At 47.1% G+C, this 21,242-nt stretch overlaps 1 protein-coding gene across 1 annotated transcript in view; it reads right to left on the bottom strand.

Moving 5' to 3' along the window:
- ITGB3 (integrin subunit beta 3) overlaps positions 1-20,923 on the bottom strand; it is a 52,477-nt gene extending 31,554 nt beyond the window's left edge. The window contains exons 1-2 of the mRNA XM_019637786.1: positions 20,800-20,923; positions 5,551-5,636 (exon numbers count right to left, since the gene is read on the bottom strand). Of these exons, the coding sequence (XP_019493331.1) occupies positions 5,551-5,636; positions 20,800-20,866 (153 nt within the window). The 5' untranslated portion in view covers positions 20,867-20,923. The remainder of the gene's footprint in view (positions 1-5,550; positions 5,637-20,799) is intronic.
- Positions 20,924-21,242: the final 319 nt, after the last annotated feature.

The raw sequence follows: 21,242 nt of genomic DNA, 5'->3' as shown, positions 1-21,242 counted from the left end.
CCCTGTGGCAGTGGGTTGCCATGGGCTACCATGTGTAGCCAGCAGCCAGCGTGAGCGGCCAGCAGCCACAGTGAGCGGCCGTCCAGAAGCCGGCGACTGATGTGCCTCGCCCAGGAGGAGCGCAGTGATGGTGCCAACTTGGGCCAGTGAGGCGACATCCTCCACTACTAGACTGAAGAACAAAACAGACAACTTGTCTGTTCCCCTTCCCCCAATTCCCCAGCACTGTTCCCATCCCCCCAATTCCCCAATAAAAATAAAAAACAAACAAACAAAAAACCCTAACCCCCAAGCCCCTGAGGTGACAGTATTAGGAGGTGGGGCCTTGGAAGGTGATTAGGTCATGAGGTAGAGCCTTCATGAATGGGATTAGCGCCCTTAAAAAGAGGCCCCCCGAGAGCTCCCTGGCCCCTTCTGCCACGTGAGGACATAGCAAGAAGTCAGTCACCTATGATACAAATTTGCTGGTACCTTGATCTTAGACTTCCAAGCTTCCAGGACTGTGAGAAATAAATATTTGTTGTTCAATCACTCAGGCTACGGTATCTTTGTTATAGCAGCCTGAACAGATGAAGACAAAACTCATGAGGACCACCCCTGACCCAGGCAAAAAGTGGAAAGAGATTCTGGAAGCCAGCAGCTTCCTTCTTCCTATCTCAGCTTCATGGGTATGAGGTAGAGAAATGGCATCAGCAGTGGGAAACCATGCATAAGACTTCAATTTTCTGGCTCAAAAGACTCCAACAGGGACAACATAGGTCCTCCAAGTCTCAGGGAGAAATGACAGTCCCCTCCCTGCACTCAACTCTGGCAGAGGACAGAATGGCCGAGGGGAGAACTCATGAGCACTTCGCTTTTTTGTGCCCAAACGCCTTTTGCTGCCCCTGCCCATCTCTCCCGAACCTTCTCCCTCAGGAAGCAGTCTCTCTCTTGCTCAGAAAACTCCCTACCTTATCTCTGACTCCAGCTGCCCACAAAGCCCCAGAAAGAAACCCTTCCAAAAAAGGCAATGATTGGAAAGACCAAGATACACCAAAGAGCAGAGCCTTTCCAGGACTAAGACGCTGAAGGAGAGAGGGAAGGGTGAGGCCAGGACACGGCATGAGAGCAGCAGGCCCATCGTGTATCCTCAAGCTGCACCAGCGAAGGGAGAGAATGTTTGGAGTTTGAGAGTGGGCTTCCTCATCCCCGTTTTCTAACGTGACAGTGCTTACTCAAAGAAGGTTGGAAGTGCTAAGTCTTGCTGACAGTCCTTCTGGTTTGTTATGAATTTTCTTAGAAATAGAAACACTGAGAAACAAAAACTGTCTCCCTCCTGCCCTTTGTGGTCACTGACATCAGAGGGCAGGAACATAACAGGCCTGCCCCTGAGCCACGCTCTCCCCGAGAGACTCCTTCCCATCCCAGAAGAATACCAAGCAGTGACCTCAGTGCACTTGGGCAACGTTCCCTTTCTTAATAACCCAGGCTGAGAAGGTACAAGGAATGTCTTCAGGTTACTCAGTGAGAAACTGGAAGGAGGGGGAAGGGCTATTAAACTTCAGTTTCTAGTGAAACCGGATGTTACACAAAAAGGGCAAAAATAACCAAGACCCAGGGGAAGACTGAAACAGAGAGTTGGGAGGCTCCGGCCCACATGCCTGTCTGTGTGAGGTAAATTCCCTCCCTCTCCTGGGAGAGTGACACATGTTCTTCCATTCTCCACTAATCCCATTTTGGAAATTGGGGAAGTACAGCATGAATAACTGTCACTACCCTACCTATCTCACAGGGTTGGTCAGGGGATGAAACAAGACTGAATGTGAAATGCTTTCAAAATATAAAAATCTCAATATAAGTCAAATATATTCAAATCCTTGAGATAAGCTATAACCAAGTAAATGCAAATAGAATGTGATTGTTTTCTACTATTACCATTATAACTACTACCATTATTGCATCCTCTGTTTTTTTGGAGGACAAAGCACAGTAGGATGTCCTGGTCCTTATTTTTTTTCCCCAGAGAGCTACCAAATACCCTCAATCCAAATCAATTAACACTGTTCTCTTGATTGACATCCAGTGAGATCAAGAAATCACTTGAACATACAAAGAGAGAAGCGTGGAGTGGACAGAAAGGAGAAGAAAAGGAAAACATTTTATTATGGTTATTAGTATTCACATCCCATTGTTTACAGGGAGAAGAGCACTTTTAATATTATACTTTTTGTTACAATAACACGTTGGAACAAAACTCTTAAGATGAACATTTATCCTCCAGATTAAAAACAAAAGTAGAAAGGGGAAAAAAAAAAAGCAACAGAAAAGTGAGAACGAAAAAGTATAACTATTGCACTGTGTTGTACAGCTGAAACTAATTCTAAAAAATGTGTATTTCACAATAAAAATAATAATAAAGAATTTTAGAAAAATGAGAAAAAAGTGAGAATGAAATTATATTAGTGACTAAAAAGGAATTAAATAGTGGCCTAAACCTTTCCCCCGTAGATGCAGAGAAGAAAATAAGCAGTAAGTCCTATTGGAGTCTTCTCCTTTGGCTAGACCCAAACCCATTCTTCTTTCATCCTTGGATGTCAGGCCAAGTGTGAGCTGGTCCACCTTCTGATGTGCACTCAGGACTCTTAAAATTCCTCCACCTTAGGTGGAAGTATTTCCCTCCACCTTAAGGCTGCCAAATTTAGCAAATATTTGGAACATACTTATACCAAATATTATGTATTGTTTAATTCAAATTTAACTGGGTATCCTGTATTTTATCTAGCGACTTGAACTCCACCTCCACCCACCATGACCCCAATGATCAGCCCCTTCGATTAGCAGTATTTGGCAAGCTTGCTGTCATAACAACCCAGTCTGATGCAATAGGTACAGGGTCCATCCTGGGGAGCTTTATATTTAACCAACACCCCAGGAAACTCTCACCGCCAGGCAAGTTTGGAAGGGTCTAGATTCCAACATGGCGCCGTTGAAGCCAGGACCACAAGTTAAAACTCGGTGTGAGGCCGGCCTCTTTGCTAGATTCACAGCTCAAAAACAGCACACCACCACCCCCTCGCAACCCGTGTCAGTATCCAACCCCCCAAGAACACACCCTATGCAGATGGGCCCCAAACTCTGTGCTCATCCACATTGGCTATGTTTTCCCATTACCCAGCCAAGCGCTCGCTATACACACCCAAAGCTGCTGTCCTCTAGGACCAAGGGAAAGCTGAGCCCAACCAGTTGTTTATCCAGACACTGCCAATCCTGCCTACAACAGCCAAGGTAGGGAGGCAGAAGCAGAGGGCTCTCCAGGGCTGATTAATCAACAAATCACATACAAAATGGCCCACGCGGTTCACTTTTGGTTAAGCCAACAGCCAAGACACTTTCAGCAGTTAAACTCGGTTTGTACAAGGGAAGCCCTCAAGAAAAAAAAAAACAAAAACGAGCAGCTACGTTCAGGTTACAGCCTGGGATTCCCACCTCCCTTTCCTCCCCGGCTGACACATTTTGCCCCACAAGGGGTTCCTCCACTATCTTCCTCCCCTCCTCCCCTGCTTTTTCTCTCCTCCCCTCCTCCCTCTTGCTCAGAGATAGTTGTAGTCATTCACTGAATCCTTGGCCTCCCCCACTTTCCTGTTTATATATCATTCTCTCAGAGAATATCTTATTGGACATTCTTCCTCCTCTCACTAGTTTCCTTTGGTCCTAGACCTACCCATTTCCTCTCTGACTCCACCCTCCATTCCCAGGCTGGTCCTAGCCTATGCTTTGATCCTACCCTGTATCTTCCCTTCCCCCTGCCCTCCCCCTGTTCTGCCCCAGGGTGCAAAATTCACCAGGGCCATCTATAAGTAACCCACATATGCTTCACCAGAATCTGGTCACGTGGTCTAGGGGCTTTATCTGGTCAGGCCTCAGCTTACCTCAGTTACCTGGCTTGTCCCTGTTCAGATCAAGAAACTGACAGACACTCCAAGAATATATTTCTTTTCCCCTACACTCCTCTGGGCCACAGTTGTCTCCATTTTCTCTTGCTTTGGGTTGAAAAGGAGGAAGAGGGGGCGCATCCTGCGAGTGACACTAGGGCTTCTCCCCTGCCTCCTCCTCTGCTCCAGCCAGCTTCGGGCCATTCAACCCAACAAGGCACCCTCCCCATCCAGATCTCACTCCTTCCAGGATTCAGCCGCAGGGGTCCAACTTCCTTGTAAAAGAAGCTTAATACAATAATATGATGGTGACCAAGGGAAGGAGGCTATGGCAAATGAGAAGGGAGGAGGCCACATCCCACTTGAGCCTCCAGCTTAGCCAGAGGGGTGGAGAACCTGAGGGGGTAGAGAGGAAGGACTCACTCCCACCCTCGCCTCACCCCCTCACCCCCACCCCCAGCCCCAGGGAATGTTTCATTTGCTAAATGAAGTCAATGTGGCCCAGATGTTGGGCAGCTGCTTCTGGAAACAGTTCCCGTGCTGAACTGCACTCAGGCCAAAGCAGTGTGTTGGGCTGGCCTCTGCCTCTGGCGGTCTTCTTGTGGAGGCATAAACACAGCCTCCCACTCCTGCCCCCGCCCCCGCCCCCACCAGCCTGCCAGGGAGGTTGCCTTTTTAGGAAACTCAGCAGATTGGAGAGAGATGCAGACAGAGAGAATGAGGGCCTGGGTTAGAGCCTCCTAAAACTGCAGAGGCAGGAACCTGCTGTCGTGACAAAGAGGGCACCTCAGGTGGCGGTGGAGAGGCAGCCAGGAGTTCAGGTAACCACCTGCCGGGGGGCCAGGCCAATGACTCAGCCTCAGACTCTGTAATCACTGGAATCACTCCAGCCACACTCACCACCCCCCGACCCCAACCAGGTCTTGCCAGCTCCGAATTCCGTCCCAGCCACAAACACAGCCATTCCTCAGACACACTCATTCCCTAGGGCCCCAGACACAACAAACCCTTTGACTAGACACAGCTAACCCTTTCCGGTCACCCTCCCATCCTCACCAAATTGGCCCAGCTCCTTCCCCCGCTGACACCTAGGAGAGGGATGGAAGGTGGAAAAGCAGAGAAAGAAAAAGGAAAAGGTAAAGCTGCGAGGCCCAGCCCATCATCAGAGAGGAAACAGGAAAAAAATCTGACTAAACATCCCCCCACACCAGGGCAAGAGTCCTCTTTCATTTGCCTTTTAAAAATTCTGGGGTGTCTATAATCCAGCATCCCCTGCGAACCTAGAACCCTCTCCTGCCTCTCCTTTTGAGACCTGAAGCCCTGCTTCCCTGGGGTGTTCCACCCCAACAAGAAGCAGGCAAAGGGTGGTAAAGGGTGGCAATGCCAACAGTGAGGCCAGAAGGACCAACCACACTTGTCCAGAGCCTGGGGCCATGGGTGGACCCTGAATGGCATTCCCAGCAACTCCTCCACAACGGCTCACTTTGGCACCCATCAATGGGAAGGCTTCGCCCTAGTTTTGCTCAGAAGGGACAAGGGACCCTGTGTATTTAGGAGGGAGGAGCTATCCCCTGGGTCTGTTCCTACGCAAAAGCAGCTGAGTCTGGGGAAGAAGTTAGGTGAGGTGTTTGCTCCTTACCTCATCTGAGCACCAGGCACACATGGGGCTCACAGCCAGACATTGCTGGCAGGAGCTCACGCCTCGTGTGGTACAGATGTTGGGCCCTGCAACAGAGAGACAAAGGCATTGGTCCTGATTTGACTTGACGAAGTAACTGGCCTGCCCCATCCTTCCCAAGTGCCCAGGTTTACAGCTCTCAGATGCACACTAACACACCCTGACCAGACCACAGACATTTACCCAACACAGGCTGTTTGATAAGGAAGAAAGACAATAAGGAAGGCTGGGGAACTCATCACCGCCCTCCACTGATGAGGCCACAGGGATGGCCAGTGAGGGAGCAGGGCGGAGCCGTGGACCCAAAGTGTCAGATCATAACAGATGTAAAGGCTTTAATTAACAACTAATTTGACACCTATATCATGCACATGAAAATCTGAGGACCAGAGCAGTGGCAATGGGTCCTCCATCCAATGATTCTGGTGATATCGTCACAACCACTACACAGGGGACCCAAGGCCCTGCTTGACTTACATTAACATGCAGCCTAAATATGGGGGGGGGGGAGCGCCCATGGCATTGTCCCACTGGACTGCCAGGGAAAAGCAAATCTTCTGGAATCTTCTCAAGCTTCCCAATACATATATCTTTGGATCTAAGCATAGACTGCTCCAGGGAGAACTGCAGAAATGCTGGAAAGGGCTGACTGACCTATGCCGGGAGAACAAAAGGTTGACTTATATACGCTGGAACTTGGGAGTTGGGAGGCCTGTGTTTGAATTCTGAATGCTCCTCTTACTAACCGTGTCATGACCTTGTGCAACTCAATTCACCTCTATGAAATGATAATATCTATCTCATAGGATTTGTGTAAGAATTCAGTGAGGTAAGGGAGAAGCGCTTGGCATACTACAAAATGCCATTCAAATGTGAACAGTCTTCATACTGTCAAAGGACAGAGAAAAAAGCTGGGGGAGGAGGAGCAGTGAAAACCAGAGGGACCAAAATAGCCCTGAGAAGCTCAGCCTGGAAGCAAACCTCAGGCATTTGCTTGGACGGAAGCCCCCATCCTCCATGCTTGTCCTAGCTCAGCCTTCCTGGCCTTAGCCAGGCAAAACCTGCAGGGCCTCCAGGAAGGCCTTTTTCAATAGCAGAGGCAGAATGAGGAAGACCCATTCCTCCCCGTTACCCAGTTATCCCGACAGTTCCTTTATCCAATTTTCTAAAGTGGCCCCTTTGCCCGCAGCTAGTAAGACTAGCCAATCTATTTGGGGAGAAATCACCCTGATGGTAGGGGTGTTTTCTCAGTGTCCATGAAACTTCTCATTGAGCTGAGTGTCTTCGTCCATTTTATTATAGTGTGACTGAACTCCCTCCCTTTCAACAACTGAACAAAAACATATCCAGAAAATGTACTTGTGTGTACACACACACACACACACACACACACACACACACACACACACACACAGTGTTAGGGAAAATTACCCCAAACTGGGAAACAGGCAAAGGGAATATTGGGTGCCCTTTCAACATAATTCAGGGTATTGACTAGTAGACCCACCATGCTTAGGAATTATCTGATTTTCTAGTGATGTGTACCTTGATTTGACGTCTATCGATTAGAATATTTTACAAGTCTGTAAGAGTCGAGGTTAACTTGTAGAAAACCAATAACAGTGGAAATGATTCTTGATGAGAACAATGTGTATGATTCTTACCCAAAAGCAACACAAACGATTCCTGTCTGGTAGAAAAGGTAACCCCCAAAGGTTAGGGCATATTGCCTTGTAGAACGTTAACCAGTTTTGACTGTGGTCCTAACTGCGTTACCCACTAATCTGGTCTTGAGTGAGTCATTTAACTCCTCTCAGCCTCAGTGTCTTCAACTCCAATATTCCTAACATATTATATGGTTTATGTATCTGCTGTAACAACACTGCCACCTAATAGATTTTAAGCCTCTTGAGGCCTGCCCTGTCCTGCCCAGCCCAACCCAGCTCAGCCCCGTCCCTGCTCAACAGAGATGTTCAATAAATATTGGGTTGTCGGAAAAGTCATGACGTATTTTGTCTATGTTTTTCAAAGGTCATTTATTTATATAAAGAACAAAGATCAATCAATGATATATTGCCTGTTTTGTTTGATAACCTTTTGCCATCTTTCAGTGAGCTTCATAATTCCTCGTTCATAGATGGACCTGTCTTTATTTGCAAAAAACTGAACAAGGTGCTGATTTACAGCCTCATCTGAATTGAATGTTACACCACACAAGAAGTTTTGAAGAAAGCGAAACAAGCAGAAGTCTGACAGCGCAAGGTCAGGTGAGTATAGTGGGTGTCGCAACACATCCCATCCAAGTTCCAATAAATTTTTACAGGTGATCAGACTTGTGTGTGGTCTCACATTGTCGCGATGGACAACAACTCCTTTACAATTAACAAGCTCTGGACATTTCTGGATGATGGATTCGTTCAAACTATCCGATTATCGACAGTACACATTTGACTTGATCACTTGGTTCCTTGGTAGGAGCTCGAAAAACACGACACCTTTAAAATCCCACCACACTGAGAGCATAACCTTCCTCTGATGAATGTCTGCTTTCGATGTTGTTTGAGGCAAATCATCACATTGGGACCAAGACCGTTTGCGCACCACATTGTTGTAAACAATCCACTTTTCATCACCAGTTATCAGTCGCTTCAAAAAAGGATCATTTTCCTCACGTTTAATGAGCATATTGCAGATGTTTATATGCGCCATCAAATGAACTTCTTTAAGTTCATGCGGAACCCAAATATCAAGCTTGCTTACGTATCCCAGCTTCTTCAATGGTCATGAATGCTTGAATGATGGAAGTTCAATGTTCCTGCAATCTCTCATGTCATGTAACATGGTTTGACTCGATCAATGCCTTTATTTTGTCATCATCAACCTCGGTGGGCCTCCCTGACCAAAGAGCATCATTGAGATCAAAATCACTAGCATGGAATTTCGTGAACCATTGTTGTCACTGATGTTCTTGTAGAACATTGTCACCGTAAACTTTATGCAACTTTTCACAAACTTGACGCGCGTTCTTCCCTTTATGGAAGTAAAACAATAAAATATGGCAAAAATGCACAATTTGGTCTTCCATCTTCAACTTGTCGTAAAATCTCCAAAACTCAACCAAATGGCTCAATGTTTTTTAGAATGAAGCTAGAACTGTCAGCTGTCAAATGACATAGCAATAACATAGATGCGAATGACGCTAGTATTTCCAAAAATTAACTAGTGCCATCTATCGCAAACATGTGTCATGACTTTTCCGAAGACCCAATATATATTTGAGCAAATTGAGAGGTACTGAACTAGACCAGTGTTGTTTTGTTTGTTAAGCAACTGAACTCATTTCTCCAAATTATGCACAGAATTTCAATATAAAACATACAAATAGGTTGAAACTGTTCCTCAGACAATTTACATTTTCATTGTTCTAAAAATACTAGATTACATGTGGAATCCTGGAAGCACCTCCTGGAAGCGCTGGGTTTCCTCAAAGCCTTGAGTCTGTCTAACTTCGAAGGCCTTTCCCCAACTCTAAAATTCAGCTAGGGGATGTCACCACAAGCCCATGAGTAACCTCTGGGGCTCCAGCCTCTGACCTGACTACAGCCTAAGCATGTGAGTGCAAGGACTGTGAGGCGGAAATTAGGGCAGTGTTTCCAGGTCTGGCCCTAAAGCACGAAGGTCACCTCTGAGTTGGGGCAGCCCTCAGCCATGCGCTGCCTGTAATGGAAGAAAGGGAGCCAGTCTTCCCAGAGCTGTCGGATTCAGAGGGCCTGAATGTTTAGAACCAACAATGCAACCAGGAGGCCTCCCCTGAAGGGGCTGCCTGACCATCTCTTAGCTCACAATGGCTCTTTCTCCAGCCAGATGTGATCACAGCTCCATCAATATCGCCTCACTGGAAGAGTTCTGAGAGGAGCAAAGCCTGAACTATTTTAGGTACCTGCCTCCCTTTTGAAGTTTCCATGGGAATTGGCATCCAGCGGGGTAATTTTGGACATAAATACCCTCGATTTTTCACTGGGGAGAGGAGACCACGGAAAGAGTTAGAAGACAGAAGAGGACCGTGGAGGGTGTGGGCGATGACAAATGATTTTTGAAAACTTTTCCCAGTCTACACATTTATCCATCCACTCACTCTCAAATTAGCATTTCCCGATGAGTCCTTGACCTGCAGCCACAATAGAAAGCCTTGCCAGATGCGAGATAAATAGCAGGAGGCCCCCTCCCTGTGAACAGGTGGTCCCTGACCCCAGACGATAAGGAACTACTGGGATTTGCTCTTTAGGAAGTCATGTCTGGGGAGTGATGGTTACACTGTTCCCTTTACCACCTCTTTTTAAAGGATCACAGGTTGATTTCATGAGAACCAATGACCCCTCCCATGACACTCCCCACCAAGACCAGCCACCAAAGGCAGGTTCCCTGGAGAGCAGTGACTGGAAGTGACTGACTCATCGGAAGTCTGCACCTGGGCCACGCTGATTCAATGAGCAGCTGCTCTGAGGCCACGGCTCCCTCCTGAACATGCAGAAGTTGTCTGGGCCTGTGTTTCCAGTTGCTCATAAGGCCTACCTATGTTCCTGTCCGGCCTCAGGGGCCCAGATTCAGCCCTGCTGGAGAAGTGGGGTCTTTATCGGAACGTTGTCATTAAAAAAAAATGAACAATTCCTACCACCCCTTGCCTCTGACAGTTTAGCCAGAGCAGGGAAACACAGTGGGCTGGACCTGGTCCTCACGGGGGGGGACTTATAAGGAATCCATGAACCCATCCGTGTCAGACCCTGAGCCCACAGAGCACTCACTGCATGCTGCTGCTCCTACAGTTGCTACTGTTTCTGTTGTTGCTGTTTTATCCTGAGTCCTGGGCTGTCTACGGCAGGTGAACGGTTTTACTTTCTTTTTTCTTTTTTCCCCTGAAGACCCCATTCCACAGGGCACTGTACATCCAGCTGAGTATGTCCTAAACGTGGGGGTGGTGGGGACATGGAGCCGGGAAGCATCAGAAAGCACAGGGGGAAATGATCAATTGTCAGATCTGGCTTCGAAACGGAGTTAGGAATATTAGTGTTCAAAAATTCAATCTAGAAGGGATGGCCAAGGAAAGAAGGCCTGTTAGGAAAGAGAGACAAGATCAGCCAAGGAGTTTGCCGGGAATGTGGAAGTAGAAGGCTGTGACTTGGCACCTTGGCCCGATTCACAGAACCAGAAAAAAAGACGAAGGGTGGGAAAAAATGGAGGGAAAAAAAGGAAAACAAGGAAGGACGTTGCAACCAGTGGAAGTCATAATGCGTCAATGAGAGCTTGTTTGAGGACATGCTGTCCCATGAGACAGGATGTCAAAAGGCAGAAACAAGCCACACTAGTGAGGCCAGGGGATTTTGGGAGAGGGTAAGTCAGAGGGAAAGGTGTTTGGTGGGAAGGGAGGATAATCTATACTGCAAACACTATGGACATCTCCCTTACTGTCTGCCAGAGAGGAGTTTTGGCCCTGGTTCCCAGCCCTGCCATTGACCTTTGACTGCTCACTAATTAGGTCCATGGGGACACGGGTGACTCAGGCAGTGCCTGATCTTCCATCACAGTCACCTGGCTAGGTGAGTCATCCAAAATCAAAACATCTCATGCTCACTGCCCTATGGATGCACAAGTTGTTTCTCTAGGACAAGTTGCTAAGAAAGACTATTTTATTTTTGTGCCTTCATGAAATGTAGCAGCAGCTTGGTAACACAAGGAAGGGGCAGGAGGCAGGAAGGTGGAGTTCAAGGTAACACACACCTCTGTGCTCTGAGCAGAAAGCTCCACTAAGTATCACCCAAAGAGGTAGGAAATCCAAACTACCATGTCAGATGCATCCTGATTTTAGAGATTTTAAAATGTTTTTATTAAAAAGTGCATCAGAGCCCATTAAATATGGAATTTAACATCAGAAAGCATTTGTGTATAATTCGCCTCCACCAATATTAAAATGTGTTATGGGTTGACCTGTGTCCCCCCAAAAAGATATGTTGAAGTCCTAACCCCCAGTACCTGTGATTGTGACCTTATTTGGAAACAGGGTCCTCGCAGATGCAATCAAGATGAGCTCATTAGGGTGGGCCCTAATCCAATATGACTGATGTCCTTATAAGAAGAAAACACTACGTGAACACAGAGACATACAGAGAGAAGACCATGTAATGACAGAAGCAGAAATTATAGTGATATTACTGGAAGGTAAGGAATGCCAAGAACTGCCAGCCACTACCAGAAGATAGAAAGGGGCAAGGGAGGGTTCTCTCCAGAGTCTCAAAGGGAGCATGGCCCTGCTGACACCTCGAGTCCAGATTTCTAGCCTCCAGAAAGAGTAAATTTCTGTTGTTTTAAGCCATCGTGGTATGGCAGCCCTAAGAACAAAATGGATTTGCATTTCCGTAGCATATGTGACATGACTTTGAGGAACACTGCCCTGAAATACTTTGCATGATTGAGAACAGCCAGCCTGGAACGAAAACTTTGCTCTGGTTAATCCACCTATGGACAACAGGAGTGGTTACTTTAGTTTTACAATTTGCTACGCATATCTATCAATGATGTTGGCATTCATTCATTCATTCTCTCAACAAATTTTCATCAAGCACCTAACTGTGCCCAGCACTCTCCTAGGCACTGATGACCCACTGATGAACTAAACAAACCCCCTACTCTTGTGGAGAATAATAAAGCAGGATAAAGGAATGGCGTCAATGAGGGGAGGGCGTCTCCTTTAGAGAAGGTGGTCAGGAAAGGCCTCTCTGAGTTGACATCTCAAAATTATATGTAGAAGGGGGTCATGGGAAGATCTAGGGGATGAGCATTTCCGAAAAGAAAAAAGCATGATAAGAGCTAGATGGAGCTCAGCCTCTTAAAGAAATAGCAGGAAGAGAGGGAGAAGAGAGACAGAGAGGTAGCTGGAGGAGCAGTCAGAGACCCTAACACTAGGAAACTGTAAGCCATGATCGGGAGTGTGGCTTTCATTCTCCAGGTGGTGGGAAGACTCTGGAGGGATTTGAGCAGAGGTGAGCAGAAAAAGGTCATCCTGGCCACCGAGAGGAGGGCAGACAGCAGGAGAGCAAGACCAGAAAGAGACCAGTTGAAAGCTATTACAATAATCCAGGCAACAGATGGCAGGGGTTTGGATTTGGCCGGTAGTGGTGTCTCCCGTGTAGTCAGACCCTAGATATATTCCAAGAACTTGCTGTGCAGCATGACTAAAAGATAGGAAAGGTTTAGCCCTGAGCAAGTAAATCCCCTTGGACAGAGTTCAAATGTTTTGATCCCTGCTTATACCCTTTCACTGACCCTTCAGCCAGTAGACCCTACCCTTGTAAGTGAAGCCAGATCATATCTGGTTAACCTTTCCAACTGGATTAATTAGGTAGCCATGTACTGAATACTAAAGAAGCCCACCCTCAGACAGAGTCCTTCTTCTGGTTGGTTGTGATCTAAAATGAACACCCTGCCCCTGGGAAACACTGTAGGGGCAGGGGTAGTAAAACAACTAACATGATGATTGTGTAACAGTGGGTGAAAGCATGCAGATGAGCAGGCAGGACAGGTCTAAAGCCATCCACTGGCTGTGTGGCCTCAGGCACCTTTCAGTGTTCTAGTGGTCTCTCCAAGGTCCAGGGACTCTTTGATTCTCTGTCACATCCCTAGTCAAGAACTTATCCTTGTTCCCTAGTATTTACCAGGGCTCATTCAGCCTCATCAGCTAAGCATTGGAGACCCCAAGTGGCTGCTTCCTTTCCCCCATGCTCCCAAATATGGGCAGAACACTTACCTCATGAGTTATTAGGATTAAATAACATATGTGAGAGATCCAGCTAGAGTGGATACTCTATAGGTGTTGGTTTCTTTCCTCCTTATCGCCATACTAATCATTTCGTGCACTAAACATGCCCACCCCGCTCCCTTCCAACTCAGGGTCAGACAAGAGGAAAAGCTTTTGGTCTCTAACAGGATATAGTGACGAAATCACTGGTCAGGAGACAGGCGCCCCCAGGGCTAGACCCCACCAATGCCACTAAACTAGTTGTGTGAACTTGGGCAAGTCACTTCATCTCTCAGGGCCTCTCTTTTTGCTTCTCTGTAAAACAAATGGTGTTGGATTAGATGATCTTCAAGGTGCTGCCAGCCCCAAAAGTACATATTCCAACTAGAAAGCAACAAAAGGTGACTAACACTCTAGGAGGTCCAGCATCCCAGGGTCCAAAACCCCCCAAACAGGGCGCAAGTGTTTATTTCTTCCAAATGTGAAATTTGATTCACATGCTGCATCTCAAGTTCTGGAAAATTTTTATCAGCACAGGCCCCACCTCCCAACTGATTCATTCAGTATAGAGACGAGCCTGGACCAAGTTCTGGTTGAGGCCCAGCCCAGCAGCCCTGGGAGTGACCTCCTGGGCAGACAGCTGTCTGCCCAGTTCTGCTACTTTTCCTCTTCCAGCTCATGTCTTGTGGGCACGCACAGCAGGCAGCAGTGCTGTGACCAGTCCTCACTGCCAGCCTGTCTGCTAGGAAGGCAAATTCTTCCTACCATTTTGGAAGACAATTTGACAAAACCTATTAAAATTTAAAATATTCATGTCCTTTGACCCAGCAGCTTCAGTTCAAGAAATGCAGCCCGTAGGAACACTTGAGCAAAGGGGCGTGATAATGAACAAGGATATCCCCTGAAGCTTTATTTGTAGTAGCAGATAATTGGGATGATCCCCATGTCTGCCAACAGGGAAGTGGTTAAGAAAATTCAGGTATTTCCACATAACAGTATGCCTTCTGGCCAGAATTGGGATAAATAACAGAAAGCCATCCACTGACATAAAAAGATGCCTATTATTATCTTCAGTGACAATGGTCCTATTGTGGATGATCCTACTTGAGAAATATCAATAATGATAAATAATTATACTCGGTGACATATACATAGAGGGAAAAAATCTCAGGAGTAATTGTCAACAGCGGTTATCTTTAAGGACAAGACCACAAAGGACTTGTACTTTCTACATGATTCTATGTCTGCACTGCTCGAACTTTTTCTTTAACAGGCTGAATTACTTTTATAAGCTAAAAGATAATAAATTAAAGTTAATTTTAAATGTCCTCCGTTCTCCCACCTGCTCTACATTTCATTCATTTACATCTAGGCTCCCCCACAGCACGCCAGGCGTTCTACAAAATGGCGCACCTTCGGCATTGAAACCCCGTAGCCTCCTGGAATCCCTCAGCTCAAGAGTGAACTTTGTCTGGCCCATTTCCACAGCCTTCAGGAACCACCCAGAATGGATCATGGTCTGTTGGGAACTCGCAGAAGTCCCAGAATGGACATATCACACTTCCCTCCACCTCTGGGGAGTTGGTCAAGCCTGGCCCTCACAGGTGGCTCCAGGGAAGGCTTCATCTGGGGTTTATCACATGTGGTGGCTGAAGTAGGGGTTTGGAACCATCGGGTGGATCTCATAGACTCAGGATTTCTCTATCCAAGAATCCCATTAGCAAAGAGATTTAGGGTTGTCTACATGGACTTCTAAAGTGGCCACTGAATGTGCCTTTTGCTAAACTTCTGGAGCTTTCTTCGAGGGCGAAGTTTTTCAAACATGTTTTTAACTGCAGACCTCCCTTATCTGCCCCCCAACACACCCCCAAACCCTTACATGGAATTATACATTGTTAATCAGTTCAAGGAAAACCTTCTCCAGTGGACAGGAGGGAGGGGCAGGAGCAAACCAAAGTCTCTCCCTCCATCTCCCTTCACCTACTTTGCAGTCCCTGAAACACCAGGAGACTGAGGCCCATAGGTAAGATGAGTTGATCTAAGTCACCCAGCAAATTGATGAAAAAGCCTGCAGAGCCACAAATCAAATATAGGTTTCTCAATTCCAGACCCACAGTTCTTTTTACACTGAGTTTTGTGGGGGGTTTTTTCTACATAAAAGGAAGTGGCTTTCATAAGCTTAAAAAAATGTAACACAAGTTTGGGTGAAAGAATACACACACACACATGAGAATTAGTATATGTGCAAGAGGAAAAGATACGAATAGCACACACCATCTGATCAATAGTGGGCACTATGGGGGTATAGAATTAGAAGGGAACCAGCTCTTTTACGCTCCAATGTTTGACTTTCTTATAATGAGCATATATCACCTCATTCTCTCCTTAAGTGGTTGAATGTCTTCACTAACGGACCTAAGAAAACACTGGGGCTGGGGGCGGGGGAGGGGAAAAGGAAGCAGTCTTTTGTGGGAACATGACAGAAAAACAGAAAGGAAAACTTATAATGGGATTTTTTTTTCAGAGATGATACCAAAAACTTTAAACGGTAGAAAAGCCCCAGGTTGACTTAACAGCTTCTGGCTCCAAGAGTTGTGACATACAACATTTGGCCACAAAATAGCCATTGCTTTTAGGACCAAGAATAATAAAAGCTCTGGTTGCTGCTAGACCCTCTCCAGTATCCTGAAGATAGTGCTACTTAGCATTTGGGGAAACTACTGGCTTAATCTACATGGCCGAAATGCAGCTATCCAATTGGAAAATTAAGAAATTGGAAGTTGGGGGCGGCCGGTTAGCTCCGGTGGTTAGAGCACAGGCTCATAACACCAAGGTTGCCCGTTCGATTCCCACATGGGCCACGGAGCTGCGCCCTCCACAAGTCAATTGAAGACAACTACTTGATTGGAGCTGATGGGTCCTGGAAAAATACCCTGTTCCCCAATAAAATTTATTAAAAAAAAAAAAAGAAATTGGAAGTTGGATCAGGTTTAACAGATATAGTCCCCTGCTTTCAGGGGAGCTGTCTCAGTACTTGAAGATGATGAAGTAGCCTCGGATAACCTCTTAGCATTCTAATACATGCAACAGCACGGATGAATCTCAAATGCATTATACTAAGTGAAAGGAGCCAGGCTTGAAAGGCTACATATTGTATGATTTCATTTCTATGATATTCTGTAAACGGTAGAACTAAACGGACAGGAAACAGATCAGCCGTTGCCAGGAACTAAAGATGGGGAAGGGGAACTGATGACAAAGGGGCTCAAGGGAACTGTTTAGGGTGATGGACATTTTCTGTATCTTGATTATGGCGATGGTTACCTGAATGCACATATTTGTCAAAATTCATAGAACTGTACACCCAAAAAAGAATGGCTCTTACTGTGTGTAAATTATACTTCCAAAAAAAAATAACTTTTAAAAAAGAGTGTTCCTGGAGATACTGTATGCATGGAGAGAAAGGCAGATTTTATACATTTTTCGCTGGAGAGTTTCACATTTGAATAAGTACCAGCAGTGTACACAGGAAGCATAGGCAGTGTCATGTCCCTGCTCCCACCTGCATTTCCATGCGTGACCTGAGCTGCATCTGGCACAATGACCGTCCAGCTCTGGAAGGGTCAGGGTTCAGGGAAAGGGAGAAGAGGCGATGGGCGAAGTGGCAGGCCAGCTCTGTGGGCAGCAGAGGGGGCTGGATCAAGCCTTAGTGGTTTATCCCTGAAGCTGCTCAGTCATTCCCCTAGTTAATTATCTGTCTGCTGATTCAGGAGTTGTGGTTTCTGTGGGCATGCTTCTTCACTATTCCTGCCAACAAGGGCAGAAGGATTCTGAGGGCTGGGAGGGGATGATAACCAGAGATGCCGAGTGGGGTGGGGAGATGCAAAGGAGGAATTTCTATTAGGAAATGCCAGAGTCATATCCAGACTCCCCCTCCTTGCTGTTGCCTGTTTGCCCCATCTTATACTGTCCCCAGGACACCTTTGCCACTCACAATTTTGAGGACGGGAAAGGGGGACAGGTAAAAGGAGAATGCTGCCCTCCCGTGTGTCTCCTCCAGGAGGGGAAAAAAGGCAGACACTTCACAGAGGGTCCCCTGAGGGTCCAGCACCCTCAGATGTGAGTTCTACATGGTACAATAGTGCAGATCCAAATATCCAAAGAATTCATGGCCTCGGCTGTATTCTAATATCCTCCAGAATGCTCAGATGGAGCATTTGAGAATATTCTATGAATGAATGCCGATATTCGAATGTTGAGTTTCTTTCTTTTTTTGTAATGCATTAGTAGCTAAATTTTTAATAAGGAGATTATCAAAATTGAAAGGCCAACATATATATTCTGGTAAAAAATATTGACTTTCTTAAAGTAAGACACATCACCTCTAGATGCCTTTTCATAGCATTCTAACGTATTTATTTTGCTGCCTATGTGCCAGGCATTGGGCACAGACTGTTTATTAACTAGACATGTCCTTCTCCTCATGGAACCTGAAATCTTGTGGATGTCTTTTACCTTCCCTCTTTTCCTAGAGACAAAATTTAAGGTTTTCTCATGGATAAAACAAATGTATTAGCCACTCTCGTCCTTGGCCTCTTCTGTGGGTTCTTGCTGGGCCAGAGAGGCTGAGACATGCCAAGCCACCAATGGGGGATGGGTTCAAATAAGAGGGGTCCCTTTCCCACAGGTGTGGGAAAAGGGACCCCACTAGTCTCATTCTGGGAGCCTGGATTGCATGCACGCATGAAAGTTAACAGCTCTTGCCTCCAATACATGGTACATACTCATGGACAGGAAGAATAATGACAACAGTAGTTGTCATTTATTAAATACTTATTTTGTGCCTTTATCTCATGTAATTGACATAATCATAGAAGTATTGCTTTCTCTACTTTACAGATGAGGAAACTAAAGACCCAAGAGATTAAGTAACTTGCCCAAGGTCACATGGCCAATAAGAGGCAAAATCAAGAATTAAACCCACATCTGACTGGCTTTAAACCATAGCTCTCCAGGATATAAGCTCAGGAGGAGAAATCAGCACCTCAGCTTAGAGCTAATCACTTAGATGGTGATAGCAAACAAAACTTGTTATCCATTAGATCTCAGGCTAGAATAAAGACCTATATATGGGGAAGGCAAAAAACCCCATATTTCTTGGGTGAAGCTAAAAAGATCACCTTCGTACATAAATTCCATAACGCAGTTCTACCCTCAGACAGCCTCTTCTCCCCATCCCAGACTCTCCTATTCTGGGGCAGTGTCTCTGTGCCACCCCCACCCAGCCCCTTTTGTGCCCTTCAACACTCTGTGTCCCAACACAACCCTCCCACTCTCATCCTACACCTGCTTCTCCTGGGATCTGAGGACACCTGCGACCCAGCCACCAACACTGGTGTGGGCGATTTAAATATAATCAGATCTGCTTTTCCTGGGGGCTCATTACTCTGGAGGTCTGATTCTAGAGCTCTTGCTCTTAAACACTACACTACCCTGCCTCTCAGAGAGCGTCTAGGACTAGCTCAGCACAACCCATCACCACTGCTGAAGTTGTCCCAATAACAACACATCTGTGAACTGATCTCCTAGATTATATTTTATGCAGACTTAGGTATGTCAATGCAGTGGAATTCTATATGGATTATTACAACTGTGTAAACCAGATCAACGAAAGATACACCAAGGTTGAAGGGAGGAAAGAGAGAGACACCAAAATCACATACCTACTTTTCATCGTCACTAATATTGAGCCATGAACCATACTGGGCTCTATCTTGTTACCTTACTTCTAAAACCATAGGAAAATATAAGGATTAGACTCAGAAATCATCCAGAAATTCAGAAAGCTGTGGCCGTGAAAAGAAAAGAAAGCAAAAAAAAAAAAAAAAAAGGTTTTAAGTTCACAGAAGTTGGCTTCTCCACAGCAGACACCTGAGTTGCCCTTCTGTATTTCTCCATTGCCCCCACCAACATCAGGCAGCATCTGAACCAAGGCTCTAACACCTCCCAGGGAGGAATGCTGGACACTCATACTTCTGTGCCATTGGTCATCAGGCTGCTCACTGCAAGCTGAAGACATCAGTTGACCTGTTTGAGCTTCCATCACTTGGGAAGCTTCAGCCATAACAACTTAAATAGCCCCCTATATCTTATCTATAACTCCCCCATCAAGATATTGTTCATAGGATGTGGTGATGGTTTCATGGTTGTATACGTATCTCCAAACTCATCAAGTTGTATACATTAAATATATACAGCTTTTTGTATGTCAATCATACCTCAATAGAGTGATTTTTAAAAAAAAGATATTGTTGCCCTGTCCTGTAGAATCTCTTACACGTGTACACACACATGTACAAGTCTTGAAGGCAGTTAATCAACCTATTTCTGAATAGCGATCATTGAAATGGACTTAACAGTAAATCTTACTTTTAAAAAATACTTTCTGCAGGATCTAAATTGTCTTACAGTGAATACCACTCCTTTCGTTAAAAGTACACCTATGCACACTTGTGTGTCCTCTGCAGAAGAACACCCCAGCGGACTTGGAGCCAGAGTTCTCCCTGGGAAGGACACCAGGGCTCCCGGAAGAACCACGTGTAGCATCCCTAGGCTGTGCTGGGCTCTGCCCCTTTTTGAGCACCAGTGAAGCTGAATGCCAACTGCCTTGGCCGTTGATAGTGTGTGCAGCAGCAGGAGAGACAAAGCCAGGGAATCAAGCCAGCGTCAGGGACCCTTGGCGTGGCTCCTCGGCATACACTGGAGATATTTCGGAGGCAGGTCTGTCCCGGAAGCAGAGGCACCGCTACCCCCGGGAACGCTGTAGGAGGCAGAGCCATCATGCTCCCCCGAATCGCTCCCGCAGGGAGTCACCAAAGTTTTGTGTGGTTTTTTTTTTTAATTAAATAAACGGGAGAAAATGTAATGCAAGGAAAAAGAGGAATGTGGATTAATTGGCAAACCCGCACGCACGCACTCTCATCCGAGAAGCTACAACCCCATCCCTCAACCGACGCGCGGGAGCAGCCTAGGGAAGCCCCAACTCGCCCTGGCTACCAGCGCCAGTCTCTCATCGCACTGTCCTGACCACCTGTGACGAGCGCAGCCCGGGCTGAACGCGGGGCTCAGAGATGGGCCCACCGCACCACGCACGTCGAGGCCGCCCAGAACAGGCGCCTAACCCGGCTAAAGGCTTCGGCGTCCAGGAGGACCCACCCCTAGGTAGCCCCTCACCCTGCCACCTAAGACCCCAGAAGGTCCCCAGCTGCGGGCTCCGACAGCCCCAGCTTGGCCCCGCGCACTCAGAGCTCAGCCACGCAGGACCCACTTTCCAGGCTCCAAGTCTGCAAACTTGGCTGTGGCAAGACGCGCGGCGCGGATCATCCGGGAGCGGCGTCGGGGCCGCCAGGAGCCTCACTCACCTCCGACGCCGACGCCTGCCAGCGCCCCCAGCACCAGCACCGCCGCCCAGAGCGGCCGCGCTCGCATCTCGTCCGCCCGCCGCGGCGCTCCGCCTCGGCCGCACCCGCCCGCTCCACAGCTAGCAGCTGCGCCCGCGGCCGCTTTTCCCGCAGCGGGAGGGGAGGGGACGCCGTGGGTGGGACGCAACGGGGCGGGCCACGGACTTGCGCTTCCTCCTCTAAGGCCCTTTTCTGGACTCTGCGCTGGAGTGGGGGCGGTGGGAAACCGCGGTTCCTCTCTCACCGCCTCGATCCCCAATCGAGGCGAGGCTGGGACCCGAACGAGGCCATGGGCGCATCCTCTGCAGGCATCCTGTTTCTAGGGTCCGCTCCAGTGCACTTGGTACGCTTAGAAAAGCCAGGAGCCTGTGGTCCCTCTCCTGACTTACTCCCACCTCCTCGGG

This window comes from Hipposideros armiger, unplaced genomic scaffold (genome assembly GCF_001890085.2).
Source record: "Hipposideros armiger isolate ML-2016 unplaced genomic scaffold, ASM189008v1 scaffold_34, whole genome shotgun sequence".
In the NCBI taxonomy this organism is placed as follows: domain Eukaryota; kingdom Metazoa; phylum Chordata; class Mammalia; order Chiroptera; family Hipposideridae; genus Hipposideros; species Hipposideros armiger.
The sequence above is the reverse complement of the archived record's forward strand: the minus strand, read 5'-3'. Positions and strand labels throughout refer to the sequence as shown.